This window comes from Polypterus senegalus, chromosome 1, assembly GCF_016835505.1.
Source record: "Polypterus senegalus isolate Bchr_013 chromosome 1, ASM1683550v1, whole genome shotgun sequence".
NCBI lineage: Eukaryota > Metazoa > Chordata > Cladistia > Polypteriformes > Polypteridae > Polypterus > Polypterus senegalus.
The window spans coordinates 1,693,477-1,713,701 of NC_053154.1; the positions used below are offsets into that span (position 1 = coordinate 1,693,477).

The 20,225-nt window shown below is 44.5% G+C and overlaps 1 protein-coding gene across 1 annotated transcript in view; it reads right to left on the bottom strand.

The window, feature by feature from the left end:
* LOC120517421 overlaps positions 1-12,571 on the bottom strand; it is a 47,731-nt gene extending 35,160 nt beyond the window's left edge. The window contains exon 1 of the mRNA XM_039739751.1: positions 12,321-12,571. Coding sequence (XP_039595685.1) covers positions 12,321-12,547 — 227 coding nt within the window. The 5' untranslated portion in view covers positions 12,548-12,571. The remainder of the gene's footprint in view (positions 1-12,320) is intronic.
* Positions 12,572-20,225: the final 7,654 nt, after the last annotated feature.

Genomic DNA, 20,225 nt, shown 5'->3' on the forward strand with positions numbered 1-20,225 from the left:
GATGTCTCACGAATCCCTATGCACTAGCGGGTCTATGAACGGAAACTATTTGACAGCCGGGATTGATCTGTATCCCAGCCAATATTTACCCAATAAATCCATTTCAGAGAGTGTGTGCGTGTGCTTGCGTGTGCGTGTGTGTGTGTGTGTGTGATCTGTGCAATCGGAAAGTGCCGGTGTGTGTGTGACTCTGCTCTGTTGGGCTCTGAGGCTTAAGGGATCTGCACTGAGTAAGTAGTCGAAAAGTTGCCGGTTCATCCAATCCGTCCAAATGCCAAACATGGTCACTCTGTTCAGTTGGGCCCAATACTGGGAGGCTGCCAACCCAAGGACCCACAAACCTCCAATTAGGGCTGAAGCGCAATCCACCTAACCTGCAGTCTTTGGAGTGGGAGAAAAGCACAGGGAGAATATTAATGCATAGAATTATTATATATTAATATAATTATTATATATTAATTATATATGGATGAGAATTAGATTTTTTCCAATTTCAAATTGTATATAACATATGTTACCCACTGACTTAGAATAGGAGAGTTAGGATTCTAACAGTTGAGCAAGATAAATATACGTGCCGGTAGTGCAGTAAAGGCAATCACAGTTTGTTTGTCCTTCTCTGCTTTAAGCCCCTCTGTGAGGCCACCAAACACAGCTGGGATTAGGAGGGATTGTGACACCAAAGCTGTCTGAAAGGCATTTAAAGATTTTGGTCCAGAATGATGTTAATTTGGCGCAGGCCCAAAACATGTGACCCAGTGAGGCTGGAACTTGATTGCAATATTTGTAGGTTGGATCTTGCCCTGGAAACATTTTGGACAATTTTAAATGAGACAGATGTACCAAATAAAGAATTTTAAGTTGAATAATTGTATGCTTTGCGCATATGGAGCTCGAGTGAATTCTGTGCATTGGTACTTTCCACTCCTTTTGTCGGAATATATGAAGTCCTTTAAAATATATGAAGGCAAAACTTGAATATATAAAGTCAGTGTCAGAATATATAAAGTCATTCCTGATTATATATAACATCAAAGCCTGATTATATAAAGTCAAAACCTGAATATGTAAAGTCAGCGTCAGAATATAAAATCATTCGGGAGTATATGTGTGTGTATGTATAAATATATCTATAAATATAAAAGGCAAAGCCCTCACTGACTCCTCACTCAGTGGTGGAATAATTACACTCTGCGCCCTTTAGTGATCGCGAGGCATAGGCCACCACCCTCTCCTCTCCTTGACTCGTTTGAGAGAGAACGGCGCCGAGCGCGAGGTCACTCGCGTCAGTGTGGACCTGAAAGGTTAATGATGGATCAGGCTGTGCCAGGACTGGTGGTGATGTCAATGCCTGTTTGAGTCTTTCGAAGGAGTCCTGCCACACTGCCGACCACTCCCAAGGAGATCCCTTCCTCAGTAGCTGGAACAATGGGGCAGCGATGTTGACAAACCCATGGACAAATTGGAAGCGTTAGAGACTTTTTACCTTCTGAGGCACTGGGTAGTCCAAGATGGACTTAATTTTCTTTGGGTCCACTCGGACCCTGTCTGTCGACACCACATGGCCGAGGAAAGTCAGATGGTCTTGTAGAAATCTACACTTCTTGGTGTTGAGTGTAAGATGACCCTTACGCAGTCGCTGGAAGATGTGGTCAAGGTCCTTTAGATGTTGTTGAACAGATGGGGAGAATACAATGATGTCAACTATGTAAACAAAGCAGGTCTTCTCAATGAGCTCCCGGAGGACCTGCTCCATTAGCCATTGGAATGACACCCCTGCGTTGTTAAGTCCAAAGGGCATCACCCAAAACTGGAACAACCCCTCCGGGGTGATGACAACGGTCTTCTCCATGCTACTCTTCCCCATCCTCACCTGCCAATACCCGGACTTCAAATCTAGGGAGATGAACACCGCTGCCCCATGCAAAGATTCCAAGATGTCATGAACGAGTGGCATGGGGTAAATATCATTCAAGGTCTTCTGGTTCAGCTCCCGATAGCCCACACAGAATCGGTAGGTCTCATCTTCCTTTTGAACGAGCATCACAGGGCTAGCCCATGGCGAGGTGGAAGGCTCGATGAACCCTCCTGCCAATATCTGGTTGACCCACGCCTTGATTATTCCTCTTTTCAGAGGTGACACTCTGTAGGCTCTGTGCTGAACTGGGACTGGGTCGACTGTGTGGATGTGGTGACACACCACCTCTGTCCGACCCAGTTTGTCTGTCCACACAGAGCGTCTCCTCCTAAGCAGAGGCTGAATGAGCTCCGGCTGTTCAAGAATTGCCTTTTCTACTGGGCTGGGCTTGTCCACCAACTGCGCGAGGTAATAATGCAAGTTAGGCCTAACCAGATTGCTCTGAGCCTTCATCCCAAACCGATGGACCTCCTCATCCAGCAACTCGTACTCCAGCCGCAACAGCTGGATGGCAAGACCTACCAACATAAGAGAGTCCATTCCTAGTAATAAGGGCATTGACAGGTGGTCATCCTTCAGGATGTAAACTTCTGTCTCCCAGTGTGTCTCATGTAAGCAGAGCCTCATAGGAACCCTGCCCTTTGCCCCGTGCGCCCTTCCATCCACGAGAAAGAATTTTACTTTCCCACTTAACATGCACACGTACCGGTCCCGGTACATAACGACGATTGGACGACATCACAATCATGTCACAGCCATGTGTGCATGCCCCTCTGTCATGCACCTCGACATACTACACATCAAATGAAAATTCAGAGTCTCATCTTTCTGATGATATAAACCATTTTGACACACAACAACCACAGCACTGACACTAAATCCTTTTTTACAGAGAAGTAAATACTTTTAAGAGCTGACTTTTCCTACCTTTGACGGCTCTCTGCAAGTCAAACATCAATATTTCCGAGCAATATTTATCTCATTCTGTCCGTAAGGCTCCAGGGAATATAATCCAGTAAAACGATTAGGTCCAAAACACGATAGATCCTCAAAGGAACAAAAACTCCAGAATACGTTTCTTAACTTGAGACTAGCTCCTAAATTTTTTTTCATTTCTATTGGTCATATCAGACGTAATTTGTTTCTGTCGGCAATAACCATGCTAAAGCATGTTACACGGAAGTGTTAGCTTCTGATCAACACCTAAGTTGGCCAATTACGAGGGGTCTGGGGGGTGACTGGCACCTCGTATAGCCAACGAGTGTCACGGACAGCTGAACGATGACGCACAACTCCAAACCCTGGTAGAATCTACCAGTTTGATTGGACGCGGTGAGTGACACTCCAAACTTACAGCCAATGAGCAGCTGAGCACGCCGATATGTAACTTGCCATGCTAACTTGTAAGCAAAACCGATCGGAGCTGCGCGAAGCTGGCATTTGTGCCAGTCTGCAGACTTGGTGCGTGCTTGTTTATTGTGATTTCACCTAGTTTTTTCGCATTTTAAATATGGATAAAAGTACAGATAAACGTAAATACACTCTCGATGAAGTAGTAAAGGCATGTACGCGGCGTGACAGTGATCAATCGGACCAGGAGACGTCTAATGGCAGAGAGCAACATGTGACACGCCCTTGTGCTTTCTGCCTGCTAGGGATTGCTACAATCAGTGGCAAAACGCTGAGCTGTGTTGTAACAGTTTGTAAAAAAATGTATATAGTTTGTGTGCATTTTATTAAAAAGAAAGTAAAAAATAAAATATATATATATTTTTAGCCCATAAGACTTGTATTGACTATTTTTACATAGAAATGTGTATTTTTTATTGTTTTTATTATTTTTATAACTAACAGAGTGACACTGTGTGTAGATGTAGATTCCTTTAGGTGTAAGCTTTCAGTAGAGCCCTCATTGATATCTGTGGGTTGAAGCATTCAAAAGTTATTACACTTTTTCCATACGTTCCAAAATGTGGATAATGGATAAACCATAGGTCCCTCTAAAAACCACCTGGACATGCCCACATAAAACTGGTGTAAAAAATGTCATTTTTACAGGTATTCTTTTCAAATTTGAAATGTGAGTAGTCAACAAGTTATTCTGTTGGTACATAGTGTGTTTCTGTCCCCACCTACCTACTGCAGCTATAGAGGCCTTTATTTTCACAAAAAAACTTAGGCAAGAACAAAAAAATTCATTTTTTCTGTGAGTTCTAATGTGCATAACTTTTGATCAGTCACACCTACAGTGATTCTGACTACTAAGGGTGAAACTAGAGAATGTTACCTTTACAAAGAGACCAAACATGTGTTTATACTCCAGATAGTTCAATAACAGCAATGATTCTAATTTGGAGAGGTCAAATTACAAGCGATTTAGCAAAAATGACCCCGCTTGATAAGGGGTTTTAACTGCTCATGAGGCACTTCAAGCTTTTCCCACAAGCTGTATTTCATAAGGGTATAAGTACTCCCTGTATTTACGACTGCCTCTCCTCGCACTTGTACGGGCACCACTAAGAGGGGCAAGGTGGCTTGCACCAAGGTAAGATCGGCACCACAACAGACAAGGACAACTTGCAGAACCTCACAGGTCTTGGGCTGCTCCAGGCTGAAGGCACACAGGATATCCAGGAGGCTCAACTCCTCCTCGAGATGGGCTCTGACAATCGGACACATATAACTCAGCGGCACACTTAGCTCAAGCTCCTCACCCCGCACTGCGCTTTCAACAGACATGACTACTGTGTGGGTGTAAGTGATATCGGACTAGAAGGGAATGTGTAAAAAACCTAGCTTCCACCCAGCTCGCCAAAATCTGTAGCGGTCTGGTGCTGCTAAGATTCACACCGTCAAGAAGATGGCGATTTATTTATTTTTATAGAGGAGATCCCAGGGACGCTCCCAGCCTTGGCCCGACCCGCCCACACTCAGAAACAGAGACAAAATAATGCACACTGAGATGAAACAACAATTAAAGAATATAATGAAATTAAATGAAGTAAATGAAAACAACAAAAAACCACCCCTGTACCCCTATGGCGATATTACATTAAACCACAAACACAAACAACCCCTCACAGCAAAGTACATGGAAAACAGCACCGGATGTAATGAAATGATGAAGATAATAAGTCCAGAGATCTATACATTGAAAGAGAATGAAAGGACAGTCCTACCGCTAGGCCCTGAAAAAGGTGAAGACGGGTGGACAGGTGGACGGTTCAGGAGCGCTCCTTTTCTTGCTGGAAGGCCATGACCCCACTATTAGTCCTCAGCACACAGGTAAACAGAACACAATCCAGACCCCAACAACGAAACAATCCAGGACACAGCGACTAAGTACGGTTAATCAACAGAAAGCAGCCAGACAGGTACATGGAACACAAAATACAAAAAAAAAAAAAACACCTTTGTCTTTGGACACCAGCCTTCCTTTCAAGAGCCACTCTGACCACCTTTGACCCCAAAAGCCCCTACACCCCAGACAGAAGACCAATCAGAGCCTCTGTAGGGACTGCTGGAAGATATGGTTTTAACTAATTGAAGTACTGCTGCATATGCATATATATATATATATATATATATATATATATATATATATATATATATATATATATATATATATATATGTCACACACGCTCGTTTAGGAGGCAGTCAGCATGCCCAGAGGTGAGTGAAATATCATGAGACAAGGGATTGATCCAAGGTAATAACGCCTCTTTCTCTCTTCAGACATAAAGAAGAAACATAAAATACCTCCAGTACTTCCGGGTTCCCAAGAAGGCGACCGATCGTCACATCCTCCTCTAACTCCCAAAGACAATGTCACTTCCAGCGCCATCGTCACAATGTCACTTCCGGTTCCACCTTGATGACATCACTTCTGACTCCACATCACTTCTGGCTTCTAAAGATGACATCACTTCCATCTGACAGCCATGATGTCATCTCCTGCCAACTAACTTCCATCCTTCATATTTTATTGTATAAAAACGCCATTCTTGCATATGCGCTTTGTCAATTTTCTATACAGTATTTTGGTCATGATTTCTGGTCTTTTTTCATTATAGACCTTTGGACATTATACAGGAATGGTCTCCAGCTCTTTTTTGTTGTGTTGGAGTCTTATAATTCATCACAATTGGCGTAGTCGGAAGGATATATTCATTCGAAAAAGAGGACTGAAGAGCAAGACTTGAACACAGTTCTGATTACCATCATGGCAGAACTAAGCACCCAGAAGGTGCAGATGGGAGAAAAATACACACAATTGGTGCGGGCTGCAACAATGGTGCAGACAGAGGCCACTCGGTCTCTTCCTTCTCATTTGACATATTTAACTGAGAGACATGATGTTGAAACCTATTTTTTAATACAACTTAATCAAACTTTGAAACAGATATTACATAAGGTAGTTAGCGAGGATGGGAGGAATTGGGATCAGTTGCTCCCTCTCGTGTTGTTTGCCTGTTCCTCCTTTTGAGCTATTGTATGTAAAACAACCCCGTGGGTTATTGGTTATGTTAAAAGAAGGATGGGAAGAAGAGGTCCTTCCCTCCTCTAATATTTTAGAATATATCACACAGTTACGTGATAGATTGGCTAAAATCAGACCCTTATTAACAGAACACTTAGAACGTATTCAAGCAGCCCAGTCGCGATATTATAACAGAAACACCACCCTCCAGGAATTCCACCCGGGGGATCATGTAATGGTGCTCATGTCATCCTCCCATTCTAAATTATTGGTCCATTGACAAGGCTCATATGAAATTATGGAGAGAAAAGGATTTGTTGATTGTTTGGTTAAACAACTTAATCATTGGCCGAGTGAGCAAGTTTATCACATCAATTTTCTGAAACCATGGAAGGACAGGGAACTTGATCCCTCCTCCAGTCAGCCTTGCTCCCTTTTCATAAAACATCAAACCCTTAATTTCGGAAAGGATTTGACTTGGAGACAGAAACAGGAACTGGAAAATGCTGTTGTGTCTATTCCGGAGGTGGTTAGTGAGCAACCAAGTCGCGCTGCATTGATTGAACACAATATTATAACAGACCCAGGGGCTATTGCCAGGGAACGCCCCCATCATCTCCCGGAGGCAAAGAAAATGGAAGTTGAATTAGAAATCTTGGGACTGCTTGAGCTGGGGGTGATTGAAGAAAGCCACAGTCCTTTGCTCAGTCCGATCGTTCTGGTTCCTAAACTCAATGGGTCATGGAGGTTCTGTAATGACTTCCGGCATCTCAAAAAGGCCTCTAAGTTTGACACATATCCGATGCCGAGAGTGGATGATTTACTTGATTGGCTCGGTAATGTGCAATTCCTAACTACACTTGACATGACGAAAGGGTACTGGCAAATTCCGTTAAAAAAATTGCTTTTAGTACTTCCAGTGGGCATTGGCAGTACACAGTCTTTCCATTTGGGTTACACGGGGCACCAGTGACTCTTCAACGTCTGGTGGACACACTGTTACAACCCCACAATTCATATAGTGCCGCTTATTTGGATGATGTTGTCACCTATTCTGGCACGTGGAAGGAATATATACTACAGGTTAAAACAGTTCTCTACACACTAGCACAAGCTGGGCTTCCAAGAAATGCTTCTTTGGATTAAAAGAGGTCAAATATGTAGGCTATCTGGTGGGGCGAACCATCAAACCACAACACTCCAAAATGGCCCTGTCCAATGACTTAGAGGCAAGCACAAGCTTTCTTGGGTTTAGCGAGCTACTACCGTCGCTTTGTGCCTCATTTCTCAGAGATTGCTTCGCTCTTGACAAATCTGACAAAGAAACGGGCACCTTTAAAAGAGGTATGGGATGATAAAACTGACGCTGCATTTTGTGACATTTCTTTTCCTTTCAGACCAATGTGTTGGACACAGGACTAGGTACCGTGCTGAGCCAATGCATCGATGGTGCTGAACACCCAGTTATGTACCTCAGCCGGAAACTGCTAGACTGGGAGACCAGGTATGCCGTGGTGGAGTGGGAAGCCTTGGCAATTAAATGGGTTGTAACCCAATTGAGGTACTACCTATTAGGACAGGAGTTCACCCTGGTGACGGATCATGCCGCTTTGCAGTGGATGGCCGTTCATTGAGAGTACAACCCCCGTGTTACTAGGTGGTTTTTAGACCTTCAACCATATCAGTTTTCAGTCGTTTATCATGGGGGTTCTTTGCAGGCCAACGCGGATACTCTCTCCCGTGTATATGAGCTCTCGGTGCAGGCTGCCCGACCCAACGAGTCTGAGCTGAGGTAGGGGGTCATGTCATACTGTACATAATATATACATAATATTTATAAGGTATGTTATACATAATATATAACATAGGCATATTGTAAGAGACGGCCAGCAGCTCAACTCAGCCAGGATGCCCAAGAAATGGAGGACAGGGCAAACCAGCTTCTATAGGGCACTGCTTCACCCAAAATGTTAGATGGCAGCTCCCCAGGATTGCAGCGGAGGAGGCATATGGCATGAGGTTTCAACTTTACCCAGAAGTGCTTCGGAAGTGCTTGCAGACCACGTGGACGGAACAGCAGAAGCACTTCCGAGTTAGCCAATATAAAAGGGCTTGTCATCCTGGCAGGGACGAGCCAGAGTCTGGAGGTGGAGGACAAACTTGCAAGGAGGAGTGGAGGTGGACAAGAGACAGAGGAGTTGACAAGAAGAAGTGTGTTATTTGGAGCTTATATTGTACTGTGTTGTGGGGAGCAACAGGAAAACGCTTCCCCACTGAAATAAAAGCGTTCTGTGTCATAAGACTGGGCTCTGTGTCTGTTGTGTCTGGGGTTTGTGGAGCAGTACACCCCTTGGTGGTCCACAATATATATGTAATACTAGGCTGACTCGCCTTTTAAGGTGACCGACTTTTAAGTTGACAACTTCTTAAGGCAATTCAATATGTAGATCAATTTGATATTTTATACAAACTCATTAATTTGGTTATATTGCATTTGAGTGGTATTACTTTAATACTCGTAGTTTCTGTTATTTTTGTGAGGAAATTTAAACTTTTTTTCTATATTGAGGTCGCCCTTTTGAACCCCCCTGATATTTACAATGCGGTGAGGCATTTGTACTCCATCAACATTAATTATTTCCAGAGACATCATTTTGTTTATTTTTCCAGCGCATCATGCACAAAAGCAAGGGAACGATGGGAGCACCAGAACTCTGCTCACATCATGCCGCTTCGTAGCGCAAGCTGCAAGTAGTAAGTCTGTGATAAGTGGAATACCGCTACGTTTTCCACTCATGGGACGGAAGGACAATCCCGACCGCTTATATATAGAAGGATATAACATACAGTATATCTATATACATTATACAGTATATAGCTGCAATTCTAATGAACATCTTCCAGGGAGTGTGTGCCTCCTGCTTGATGCAATCCTCAACTTTTCTTTGGATCTCCAGTCATCCTTCCATTCATGACAACTTTGAATTCATAATATTTTGACAGGCTGTTTATATCCTGAGAGGTGGGATTCATGATAAATGGGGAGAAGTGACATCAGTGGTCTGCCGGACTTTCTTGCTCCACTCCAAAGTTAAACAGTGAAAGTCAGTTACTGAGTGTGTCCCCTTATTATCCTTCACTATCCTGCATATCTCATCAGCAGCAGGGAGATGCCCCCTAGGCTTGTGTATAAAAGACGAGTACGAGAGACCCTTTATACTGCTCTTCTATGAGCTTCTAGTGCAATGTGTTGTTGGACATTCTGACACTGAAAGTCTTCTAATGGCAAATGCTCAGACAGCTCATGAGCCCGATTCCCTTTCCTTAATCGATATATCCTAACACCAATGTTCCCTCTAATTTATGGTCGGTATGTGCAAGGAACTTCTCTCATGCAAGACTTTTTTTTTTAAAAACCCAGTTCAAATTTGAGTACTGCAAGCCAATTTAAAATGTAAAATAAAATTATTGAGATTTGTAACATAAAAAGGCACTCTCCATTCTGCCTAATACACTCCAGGGTTGGAGTTGTTACTGAAATGCTGTAGAGATAATAAAAATAAATAACACTTTACAGGTCTCGAATGTTTTAATTAAACAGAAAATCTAAATTGAAATAGACAGACATGAGGATGTTTTTATGTTCAAAAGAAATTCAAAGCTGACCACTTAATTGTAAAAGGTGGACAGACTGCACTGTGCTATTTTCTTTGTTCGTGGATGTTTTACTAGTTATTGTACTTGTGTGTCTTCTGTTTACTAGAGGTGACTGTGAAACTCTCATCTTATATGTTAGTACACATCAGACATCACCACAGTTTGATTAATTGGAGATATTGTAAGTGCTCTTTTACTCGAGTCTTCTTAAGTATAACTTGACTTGCTGGATGAAATCCATCGACTTGACTTGAAACCTAAAGGTGAAGAACTGAAGCTTACTTGCACAGGTAGGACTGAGTCCCGGCTCTGCCTCTTTGTATTCTGTTAGACAATCATCTGCAATCAGCTTTATAAAGTCTGTGACAACTGCTGTGTATTCATTCTTGACTGATAAGGAGCCTTTGAACGCGGCCCAGCCTGCAGACTCCAACCAGCGCTGCACTGACCCATCATCTCCCAAATCTCATACTGGACGTGTCTCACCACCAACACGTGGAGGTTTGGCTTTTAACAGTAAACGAGAAGGACCAGCACTGAGAAAGATTCTGACTAATGTGGACTCTGGCCCAGACACAGACAGACGGACAACATAGTTCACCCAACACACTGTTTATTTACACTATATACAAATTTACCGTGCACTCCAATCCCCAGTGCCTCCAGCACCGATCCCCCAAAGTCCAGGCCTTACAGTCAAACAATGCCTTTCTGGCCGCCTCCAGTCCTCTCTCCAGCTCTGTCCTTCTTCCACCCAACTTCCACCTTGACTGGAGGGAGGCGGACCCTTTTATGGGAACCCGGATGGGCTCCAGCTGTTTCCCGGCAATCAGTCCTAGCCACACCCCAGTGTGGCGGAAGTGTACTGCGCGACCGAAGCCGTCCGGGTGTCCCCTGTCGTCTTCCCCCCAGCACTTCCTGGTGTGGCGGAAGTGCTGGGCTCCAGAGTTTCTCAGGCACCTGGGCGCCACCTGGCGGTGGCCACGGGCTCTACAGGGTTGGGCTTCCAAGCCCTCTACCCATGGCCCCCAGCATAACCAGGACGGACGCCCCCTCGCGGTCTGGAGGAGGCACAAGCCCTCCTCTGGTCCTCCTGGGCGTCCCGGCCGGGGACCACACTAAGAAAATGAGAACAATTACTTGAACAGTAAACACCTTACAAAGTCTTTCAGTGATGAAGGGGAATGTTACTTCTACAGCTACTTTGCTGATAATAATCTGTGAGTGTTTTCCTGAAAATGGCTTGACTGAAGTCTTCAATTAAACATTCTTATAATTATTGACAGTGGCGTATGCTTATTTTAGTGTCAGCTTGCGACAAAACAAAATAGCAATCATAAAACCTTAAAAGAACAGTCCCTGTAGATATGAAGGGCTTATATTTTTTCTGTTGTTTTCCAAATTCACTTCATTCTTACAAACACCACAATGAATTCATCAGAAACACAAAACATCACATTTTCTCATCAATGACAATTGTGTCATCAAATGTCAATGTCTCAGATATGTCTCATGCATCAATCTTAGTTTGAGTTCATTAGATTTATTATACATTGACAATGTAATGGCTTACAAGAAGAAAAGGCAGATACACTTTGAAACAGAGACTGGGAGATGAAATATGAGAGCAAAGATCAAAATCAACAATTTTTCTTTCCTGTTGTCAGAGCCAAATCACTAAACAAAGACGTACCACAAACAAAATGTCATTGATGAAATTTAAAACCAAGACGAATATAACTAATACAGACAAGTTTTTATGTTTGTATCTAACCTTAGAAAATTGGGAACTGCGTGACCCCTGACCTTTATATTCTCTACACAGTGACATCAAAGGTCATGACCTCTACTTATTCTGTACAGCTATACAGCAAAAGCACATACAGGCTAAATCCAAAATGGTGGAGCCAACAAAAAACAAAATGATGGCACAATAAGAAGTGAAGTGTTTCAATAATTTTAAACCCTAAATATGAATTCTCCGAATTCCAGAATCCTCCAAAACACAAAAAGAATATCAATGGGATGCTAAATGAATTCATATATTAAAAAAAGGTGAATTTCAAAGTAAGAACCTGATTGCTCCAGCCAAACATCAACCACATATGCATAAAAGGAGCCATTAATTCTGCTCTGTATCTTTAAATGGCGCAGGTGAACATCAGACTGTGCACCTGGGAGCCGAGCTGACGCACAAAAATAACAAGAAAAATTAAAAATAAGAAGTGAGAAACACAGGGAGATTACCATTTTGCATTACTTACCATATAGAGGACATCCAACCCAGACAGTCTGACAAGAAGTGAACACATCTTTCACGTATCTCACAGTAACCATCACAGGCCAGTATCATGTTGACTCTTTTTGAGGAGTGTTTAATAAAGTCACTCATTGTCTTCAGTGTCTCCTCTGACCAGATTGGGTTCACGTGGACCTCATTGTTTGTGAGCCTCAAATATTCATTGAAGTTCCACTGGTTTCCACAGTCCATGAGATATTTGTAACAGCAAGCAGAGCTCAGGAAACCCTTCCTGTAAAGGAAATAAAGACATTACACATGTTCTTATTTTAATAAATAACGTCTCTGTAAAAAAAACAGCACTGATCACACTGAGCCACTGAAGTTTCATTTATGAAAGCACAACATCACCGAGATTGAAAAATATTTTATTTTAAAAATGGCCACATGTTCAAAAATAATAAATTAGTTTAAATCTGCAAACTATGAAAAGTTTGAAAATTTTATACAAATAATAATGTTTTTCTATTTATTCATTTATTTTTTGTATTTGTAAAAAAATATATAAGTAAGAAATGGAAAGGGTGCAACACTAAGGGTCTACAATGACAAACTACCAGAAGAACACAGAATGGCGCTTCTCCACTTTTAAGCAAACATGGAGAGGATTTAAAAAAGAAAGACTGTAGAGATGTTGTCACCAACATTCCACATTTCAGGACATTCCTAAACAATTTTCAAAGTATAATACAATACCATACAATACAATTTATTTTTGTATAGCCCAAAATCACACAAGGAGTGCCGCAATGGGTTTTAACAGGCCCTGCCTCTTGACAGCCCCCCCAGCCTTGACTCTCTAAGAAGAAAAGGAACAGCTCCTAAAAAAACCATCCATCCATCCATCCTCTTCTGCTTATCCGAGGTTGGGTCACGGGGGTAGCAGCTTGAGCAGAGAGGCCCAGACTTCCCTCTCCCCGGCCACTTCTTCCAGCTCTTCGGGAGAATCCCAAAGGCGTTCCCAGGCCAGCCGGGACATAGTCCCTCCAGCGTGTCCTGGGTCTTCCCGGGGCCTCCTCCCGGTTGGACGTGCCCGGAACACCTCACCAGGGAGGCGTCCAGGAGGCATCCTGATCAGATGCCGAGCCACCTCATCTGACTCCTCTCGATGCTCTACTCTGAGCCCCTCCCGGATGACTGAGCTTCTCACCCTATCTTTAAGGGAAAGCCCAGACACCCTGCGGAGGAAACTCATTTCAGCGCTTGTATTACCTATCTCGTTCTTTGGTCACTACCCATAGCTCATGACCATAGGTGAGGGTAGGAGCGTAGATCGACTGGTAAATTGAGAGCTTTGCCTTACGGCTCAGCTCCTTTTTCACCACGACAGACCGATGCAGAGCCGCATCACTGCGGATGCCGCACCGATCCGCCTGTCGATCTCACGCTCCATTCTTCCCTCACTTTCGTGAACAAGACCCGAGATACTTGAACTCCTCCACTTGGGGCAGGATCTCTCCCCAACCCTGAGAGGGCACTCCACCCTTTTCTGGCTGAGGACCATGATCTCGGATTTGCAGGTGCTGATTCTCATCCCAGCCGCTTCACACTCAGCTGCGAACCGATCCAGAGAGCTGAAGATCACGGCCTGATGAAGCAAACAGGACAACATCATCTGCAAAAGCAGTGACCCAATCCTGAGTCCACCAAACGGACCCCTTCAACACCCTGGCTGCGCCTAGAAATTCTGTCCATAAAGTTATGAACAGAATGGTGACAAAGGGCAGCCCTGGCAGAGTCCAACTCTCACTGGAAGCGGGCTCGACTTACTGCGGCAATGCGGACCAAGCTCTGACACGGTTGTACAGGACCGAACAGCTCTTATCAGGGGTCCGGTACCCCATACTCCCGGAGCACCCCCACAGGATTCCCGAGGGACACGGTCGAATGCCTTTTCCAAGTCCACAAAACACATGTAGACCGGTCGGGCAAACTCCCATGCACCCTCAGGACTCTGCTAAGGGTGAAGAGCTGGTCCACTGTTCGCGACCAGGGAAAACCACACTGTTCCTCCTGAATCCGAGGTTGACTATCCGGCGGACCCTCCTCTCCAGAACCCCGAATAGACTTTTCCAGGGAGGCTGAGAGTGTGATCCCTCTATAGTTGGAACACAGAGGGGACCACCACCCGGTCTGCCAATCCAGAGGCACTGTCCCGATGTCCATGCGATGTTGCAGAGGCGTGTCAACCAAGACAGTCCTACAACATCCAGAGCCTTAAGGAACTCGGCGTATCTCATCCACCCGGGGCCCTGCCACCAAGGAGTTTTTGACCACCTCGGTGACTTCAGTCCCAGAGATGGGAGAGCCCACCTCAGAGTCCCCAGGCTCTGCTTCCTCGTGGAAGGCATGTTAGTGGGATTGAGGAGGTCTTGAAGTACTCCTCCCACCGACCCTAGCGTCGAGTGAGGTCAGCAGGCACCATCCCACCATATCACGGTGTTGACACTGCACTGCTTCCCCTCCTGAGGCGGACGGTGGACCAGAATCTCCTCGAAGCCGTCGAAGTCGTTCTCCATGGCCTCTCCAAACTCCTCCCATGCCCGAGTTTTGCCTCAGCAACAACGAAGCCGTTCGCTTGGCCTGCGGTACCTATCAGCTGCCTCCAGAGACCCACAGGACAAAAAGTCCTATAGGACTCCTTCTTCAGCTTGGCATCCCTCACGCGGTGTCCACCAGCGGGTTGGGGATTGCCGCCACGACAGGCACCGACCACCTTGCGGCCACAGCTCCGGTCAGCCCCTCAACAATAGAGGCGGAACATGGCCCATTGGACTCAATGTCCCCACCTCCCTCGGGGCGTGGTTGAAGTTCTGCGGAGGTGGGAGTTGAAGCTACTTCTGACAAGGGACTCTGCCAGACGTTCCCAGCAGACCCTCACAACACGTTTGGGCCTACCAGGTCTGACTGGCATCTTCCCCACCATTGAAGCCAACTCACCACCAGGTGGTGATCAGTTGACAGCTCCGCCCCTCTCTTCACCGAGTGTCCAAGACATATGGCCGCAAGTCCGATGACACGACCACAAAGTCGATCATCGACCTGAGGCCTAGGGTGTCCTGGTGCCAAGTGCACATATGAACACCCTTATGCTTGAACATGGTGTTCGTTATGGACAATCGGTGACGAGCACAGAAGTCCAATAACAAAACACCGCTCGGGTTCAGATCGGGGGGGCCATTCCTCCCAATCACGCCCTTCCAGGTCTCACTGTCATTGCCCACGTGAGCATTGAAGTCTCCCAGCAAAGCGAGGGAATCCCAGAAGGTATGCCCTCTAGCACCCCTCAGAGACTCCAAAAAGGGTGGGTACTCCAAATTGCTGTTTGGCGCATACGCACAAACAACAGTCAGGAAAAAGGCGGAGGGAGGCTACCATCTCGCCCACCGGGGTAAACCCCAATGCACAGGCTCCAAGTGGGGGCAATAAGTATGCCCACACCTGCTCGGCCTCTCACGGGGCAACTCCAGAGTGGTAGAGAGTCCAGCCCCTCTCAAGGAGATTGGTTCCAGAGTCCAAGCTGTGCGTCGAGGTGAGCCCGACTATATCTAGCGGAACCTCTCGACCTGCGCACACTAGCTCAGGCTCCTTCCCCTTCAGAGGTGACATTCCACATCCCAAGAGCCAGTTTCTGTAGCCAAGGATGAGACCGCCAAGGTCCCCGCCTTCGGCCACCACCCAACTCACACTGCACCAACCTCCTTGGCCCCTCCCATAGGTGGTGAGCCCATGGGGAGGAGGACCCACGTTACCTCCTCGGGCTGTGCCCGGCCAAGCCCCATGGGTGCAGGCCCGGCTGCCAGGCGCTCGCCATCGAGCCCCACCTCCAGGCCTGGCTCCAGAGGGGGCCCCGGTGACCAGCGTCCGGGCAAGGGAAAAAGACGTCCAAATTTTTTCTTTCATTGGAGGTCATTGAACCGCTCTTTGTCTCATCCCTCACCTAGGACCAGTTTGCCTTGGGTGACCCCGGACAACATAGCTCCTAGGATCATTGGGACACGCAAACCCCTCCACCACGATAAGGTGGAGGGGAAAAAGGGAAGAAACCTCGGGAAAGGCAGTTCAAAGAGAGACCCCTTTCCAGGTAGGTTGGGCGTGCAGTTGGTGTCAAAATGAAGAGGGTCAATACAATACAACACATAGAATAGAGCAAATCCTCAATACAGTATAAAAATAAAAATTTTAGAAGTACGTAGCAGAATTTAACAATGGATGACATCACATAATATGATTTGGATTTGTTTATAGTCCTGGAGACCTCATCCATCAAGCTGCCTCCCCCATTTGGCCAAGTGTTTCTAAACTTTCCTTCTAAGGTTTGCGTCCCACACTTGGCTACTGTTTGGAGTACTGATTAGTGTATTAGACTTTGTTCTTTTGATGACTTTTGTCTCTTCTTTTGTTGACCCACTGGAATGTTTGACTGCAGTTTTCTCTTTCCTTTGTTCCATTTTCAAATTTCTCTTCTTCTCTGCCTTTCCCAATCAGGCAGACCATAAAATTGAACTTAACCTCACAATCAATGACCCTTAGATGGAGAGTGCAGAAAGATGTGAAGGCAGTGCAAGAACAAGTCTATGATACTAAGGTATCTTCTAACAAATGGTTTTAGAATTCAGCCACAGGCAACAGGGACCAGAGATGGGAAGAGCACAGAAATATTGTTTGTGGATTCAAGCATGGTGGGTAGTATAAGGACTCTGTCTCTGGTCATTGTTATACACGTCATTGGCAACATAAACTGGTTACTGTTGAAGTTTTGACATAAATACTTGTGATGTCTGTGTCACCACACATGCTATAATAAATGGTCTGATCACAGACGAGATACAGTGCTAGGAACATTTTAATAAGTTAACACGGCTAATGCTTATTGCATTAAAAGGAAATCAAATAGTTACTTTAAAAACAGGAAAATACAACATTGATCAAGTAGTTGTTGATAATTATATTTAGAACTTATGAAGTTTTGGGGAACAATTCTGAGATTTAAGTAGGGAAAAATGTAATACCACATACATGACTGATACAATTAGAAACAGACAGGGTTAAAATGGAAAAACTAGATCAGCTTCAAAGTTACAGTGGGACATTAAAAAGTCCAAAAAGAATAAATTATATAGAATTTTTACCTCATATATAATATAATATGCTTTTACAATTCATTACAAGTATATATATTGCCACACACGTACACATGGCGGACAGTTAACAGGTTCAAATACTGATATTTGTCAGCCAAACCAGGGGTTAGCGCTCTCAACTAATCCTCTTCCCTTTTGATCCTCTGCAGTTCACCCAAAGACCCAGCCAGTCCACCCACTGCTAATGTCACTTCCGGTCAACACTGATGACATCAGATCCCATACCCAGAATCCATCATACCACCACATCAGTTCCTGTTCCAGCCATCTTGACTCCACCTCTTCCTTCTCTCCACCATATTTAAGGCTTGGTTTTTAATATGTCAGCCAGTTTCATTTTGAACTCTGCCTATAAAGATGTTTCCTTTATTTTTGCATATGTTGCAGTATACGGGGTGGCCATCCTCAAGCCTTTTTCGGTCTGTTGTGTGCTTTTTACCATTATATGTATACAGTATATATACTAGCTGTGTAAGGCCGTGCTGTAAAAAGCCTGGGGTCCTAAAAACTATTAAAATCATCAGAAAAATTGGAAATGTAGAGATGTCAGGTAATTGAGAGGAACTACTCTGGGCATCTTTCTCCTAGGAGGTTTTGTTTTGCCAACGTACTCACCTTGCTTATGTGTTAGCAGCGGGAAGAAAAGTAAAATGGGATACCGTTTTGCCGATGTGCTCACCTGACTTCTGTGTTAGCAGATAAGAGAGTGACTGTCTCTTCGGATGTTTCATTTTGTCGAAGTTCTCGCCTCGCTTGTGTATTTTCGGAGGTGGAGCCCTTAGCCCGACTCCACCTCTCCCTTCTGGGTTGGTCAGACAGACAGACAGACACACACACACTTCCACTCATAGACGTTTATATATAAGATATGAGTGTTTGTCTGTGTCTGTGTGTGTATGAAGCAATACTGAATTCAGTAAACAGAAGGAAAAGGATTGAATGTAACTCAAAGGTTAAATTAAATATAACTTAAAGCTTAAAGTGCAAGAGGTCTTTGACTTGCCTTGGACTGCAGCAGAGAAAAGAGGTCATTGTTGGGCTGGCTGACAGCATTGATAGTTTTCTTTGCTCTGGTCCAACATCACTTGGTGTAGATGTCCTGGAAGATAAAGAGTGCACACCCAATGATGCCTTCAGCTGACCACACCACTCTACGCACAGCCTTGTTTTCCTGTTGTGTGCTCTTACCAAGCCAGGAGGTAATGCTACCTGTCGGAAAACTTTCAATGGTGCATGTGTAGAAGTTCTTTAGTAATTTGTAGGACTGCAAATGTCTGCAACTTTCTTGTCTCAAAAAACAATGACGATGATTAGGTAAAACATGAAACACCATGACTTTGTGCTTAAATTTACTGTGTGTACAAACCACTCCTTTAAGACAGAGAAATAAAGATGTGAAGAAAAGAGAAGTAAGAATATTAAGAAAGTACAAGGTATGTTTTTGTTTTCGGCATGGTGGCGCAGTGGTAGCGCTGCTGCCTCGCAGTTAGGAGACCCGGGTTCGCTTCCTGGGTCCTCCTCCCTGCGTGGAGTTTGCATGTTCTCCCCGTGTCTGCGTGGGTTTCCTCCGGGCGCTCCGGTTTCCTCCCACAGTCCAAAGACATGCTGGTTAGGTGGATTGGTGATTCTAAATTGGCCCTGGTGTGTGCTTGGTGTGTGGGTGTGTTTGTGTGTGTGTCCTGCAGTGGATTGGCACCCTACCCAGGATTGGTTCCTGCCTTGTGCCCTGTGTTGGCTGGGATTGGCTCCGGCAGACCCCTGTGACCCTGTGTTCGGATTCAGCGGGTTAGATAATGGATGGATGGATGTTTTTGTTTTTCTTAATATGACAAATTCCATGAGCTGGGAAGTCATAAATGAAGATCATCTCTTAGAAATATGAGCCAAGATGAAAACAGAAGTAAGCTAACAAGATTTTACTTTGCATTATGGAAAGACTGACCGACTATGAAACTGTCACACTTGATGCTGAGCTCTTCACGGACAGAGGAGTCTCTAGGACTTTCTGGTGCTGTCAGAAAATGGAAAAGCCTATGGACAGAAGATAAGTGAAGAAAAGTATAGAAAAGGGCAGAGTCAACTTAAATTTAATTTATCTAAAGTAGGAGGATAAAAGTGTTGGCTTAGACTTATTCATGAACAAACTTAAATTATTAAAAGAATACCTATGGAGTGCAACTCAAAAGAAATGAAGAAAATAAAGAAGACACAGGGGAACTGAAACAGCTTTGTATGTTTGTAACATCTCCAACAAGAGTGAAGAGACAGAACTGAAGATCACAAGGGATGTAAGGAAAAAATAAAAAAAACAAGAGATGGCCGATTATAAATGAAAATAACATCAGCATGGCAGAGGGGAATAAAAGATGAGAACATGAGAAAAAGATTCACAAAGTGTGAGATAAAACAACAGATCTGCTCAGCCACCATATACAGTATCAACCACCATTTTAAATGAGTTCTGCCTCCATTTCAGTGCTCAGTAATTAAACGTACCTTACAGCCTCCTCAAGACTGAGGATTATGATTTGCTCAAGACCTCGTAAAGCCTCTTTGTGCTGTGGGGTTACGACTTCATTCTGTAGACATTGTCTTATAAATCTGAAGTTAATTCTATCAATCCAGTCCAACTCTGTCGAGATCACATCGTTTGGAAAAGGAGCAAACAAAGAGATGAGGTGCGGGAGGCTGCTGTCTCCTTTCTCAGCTTCATATTGTTGAAATAA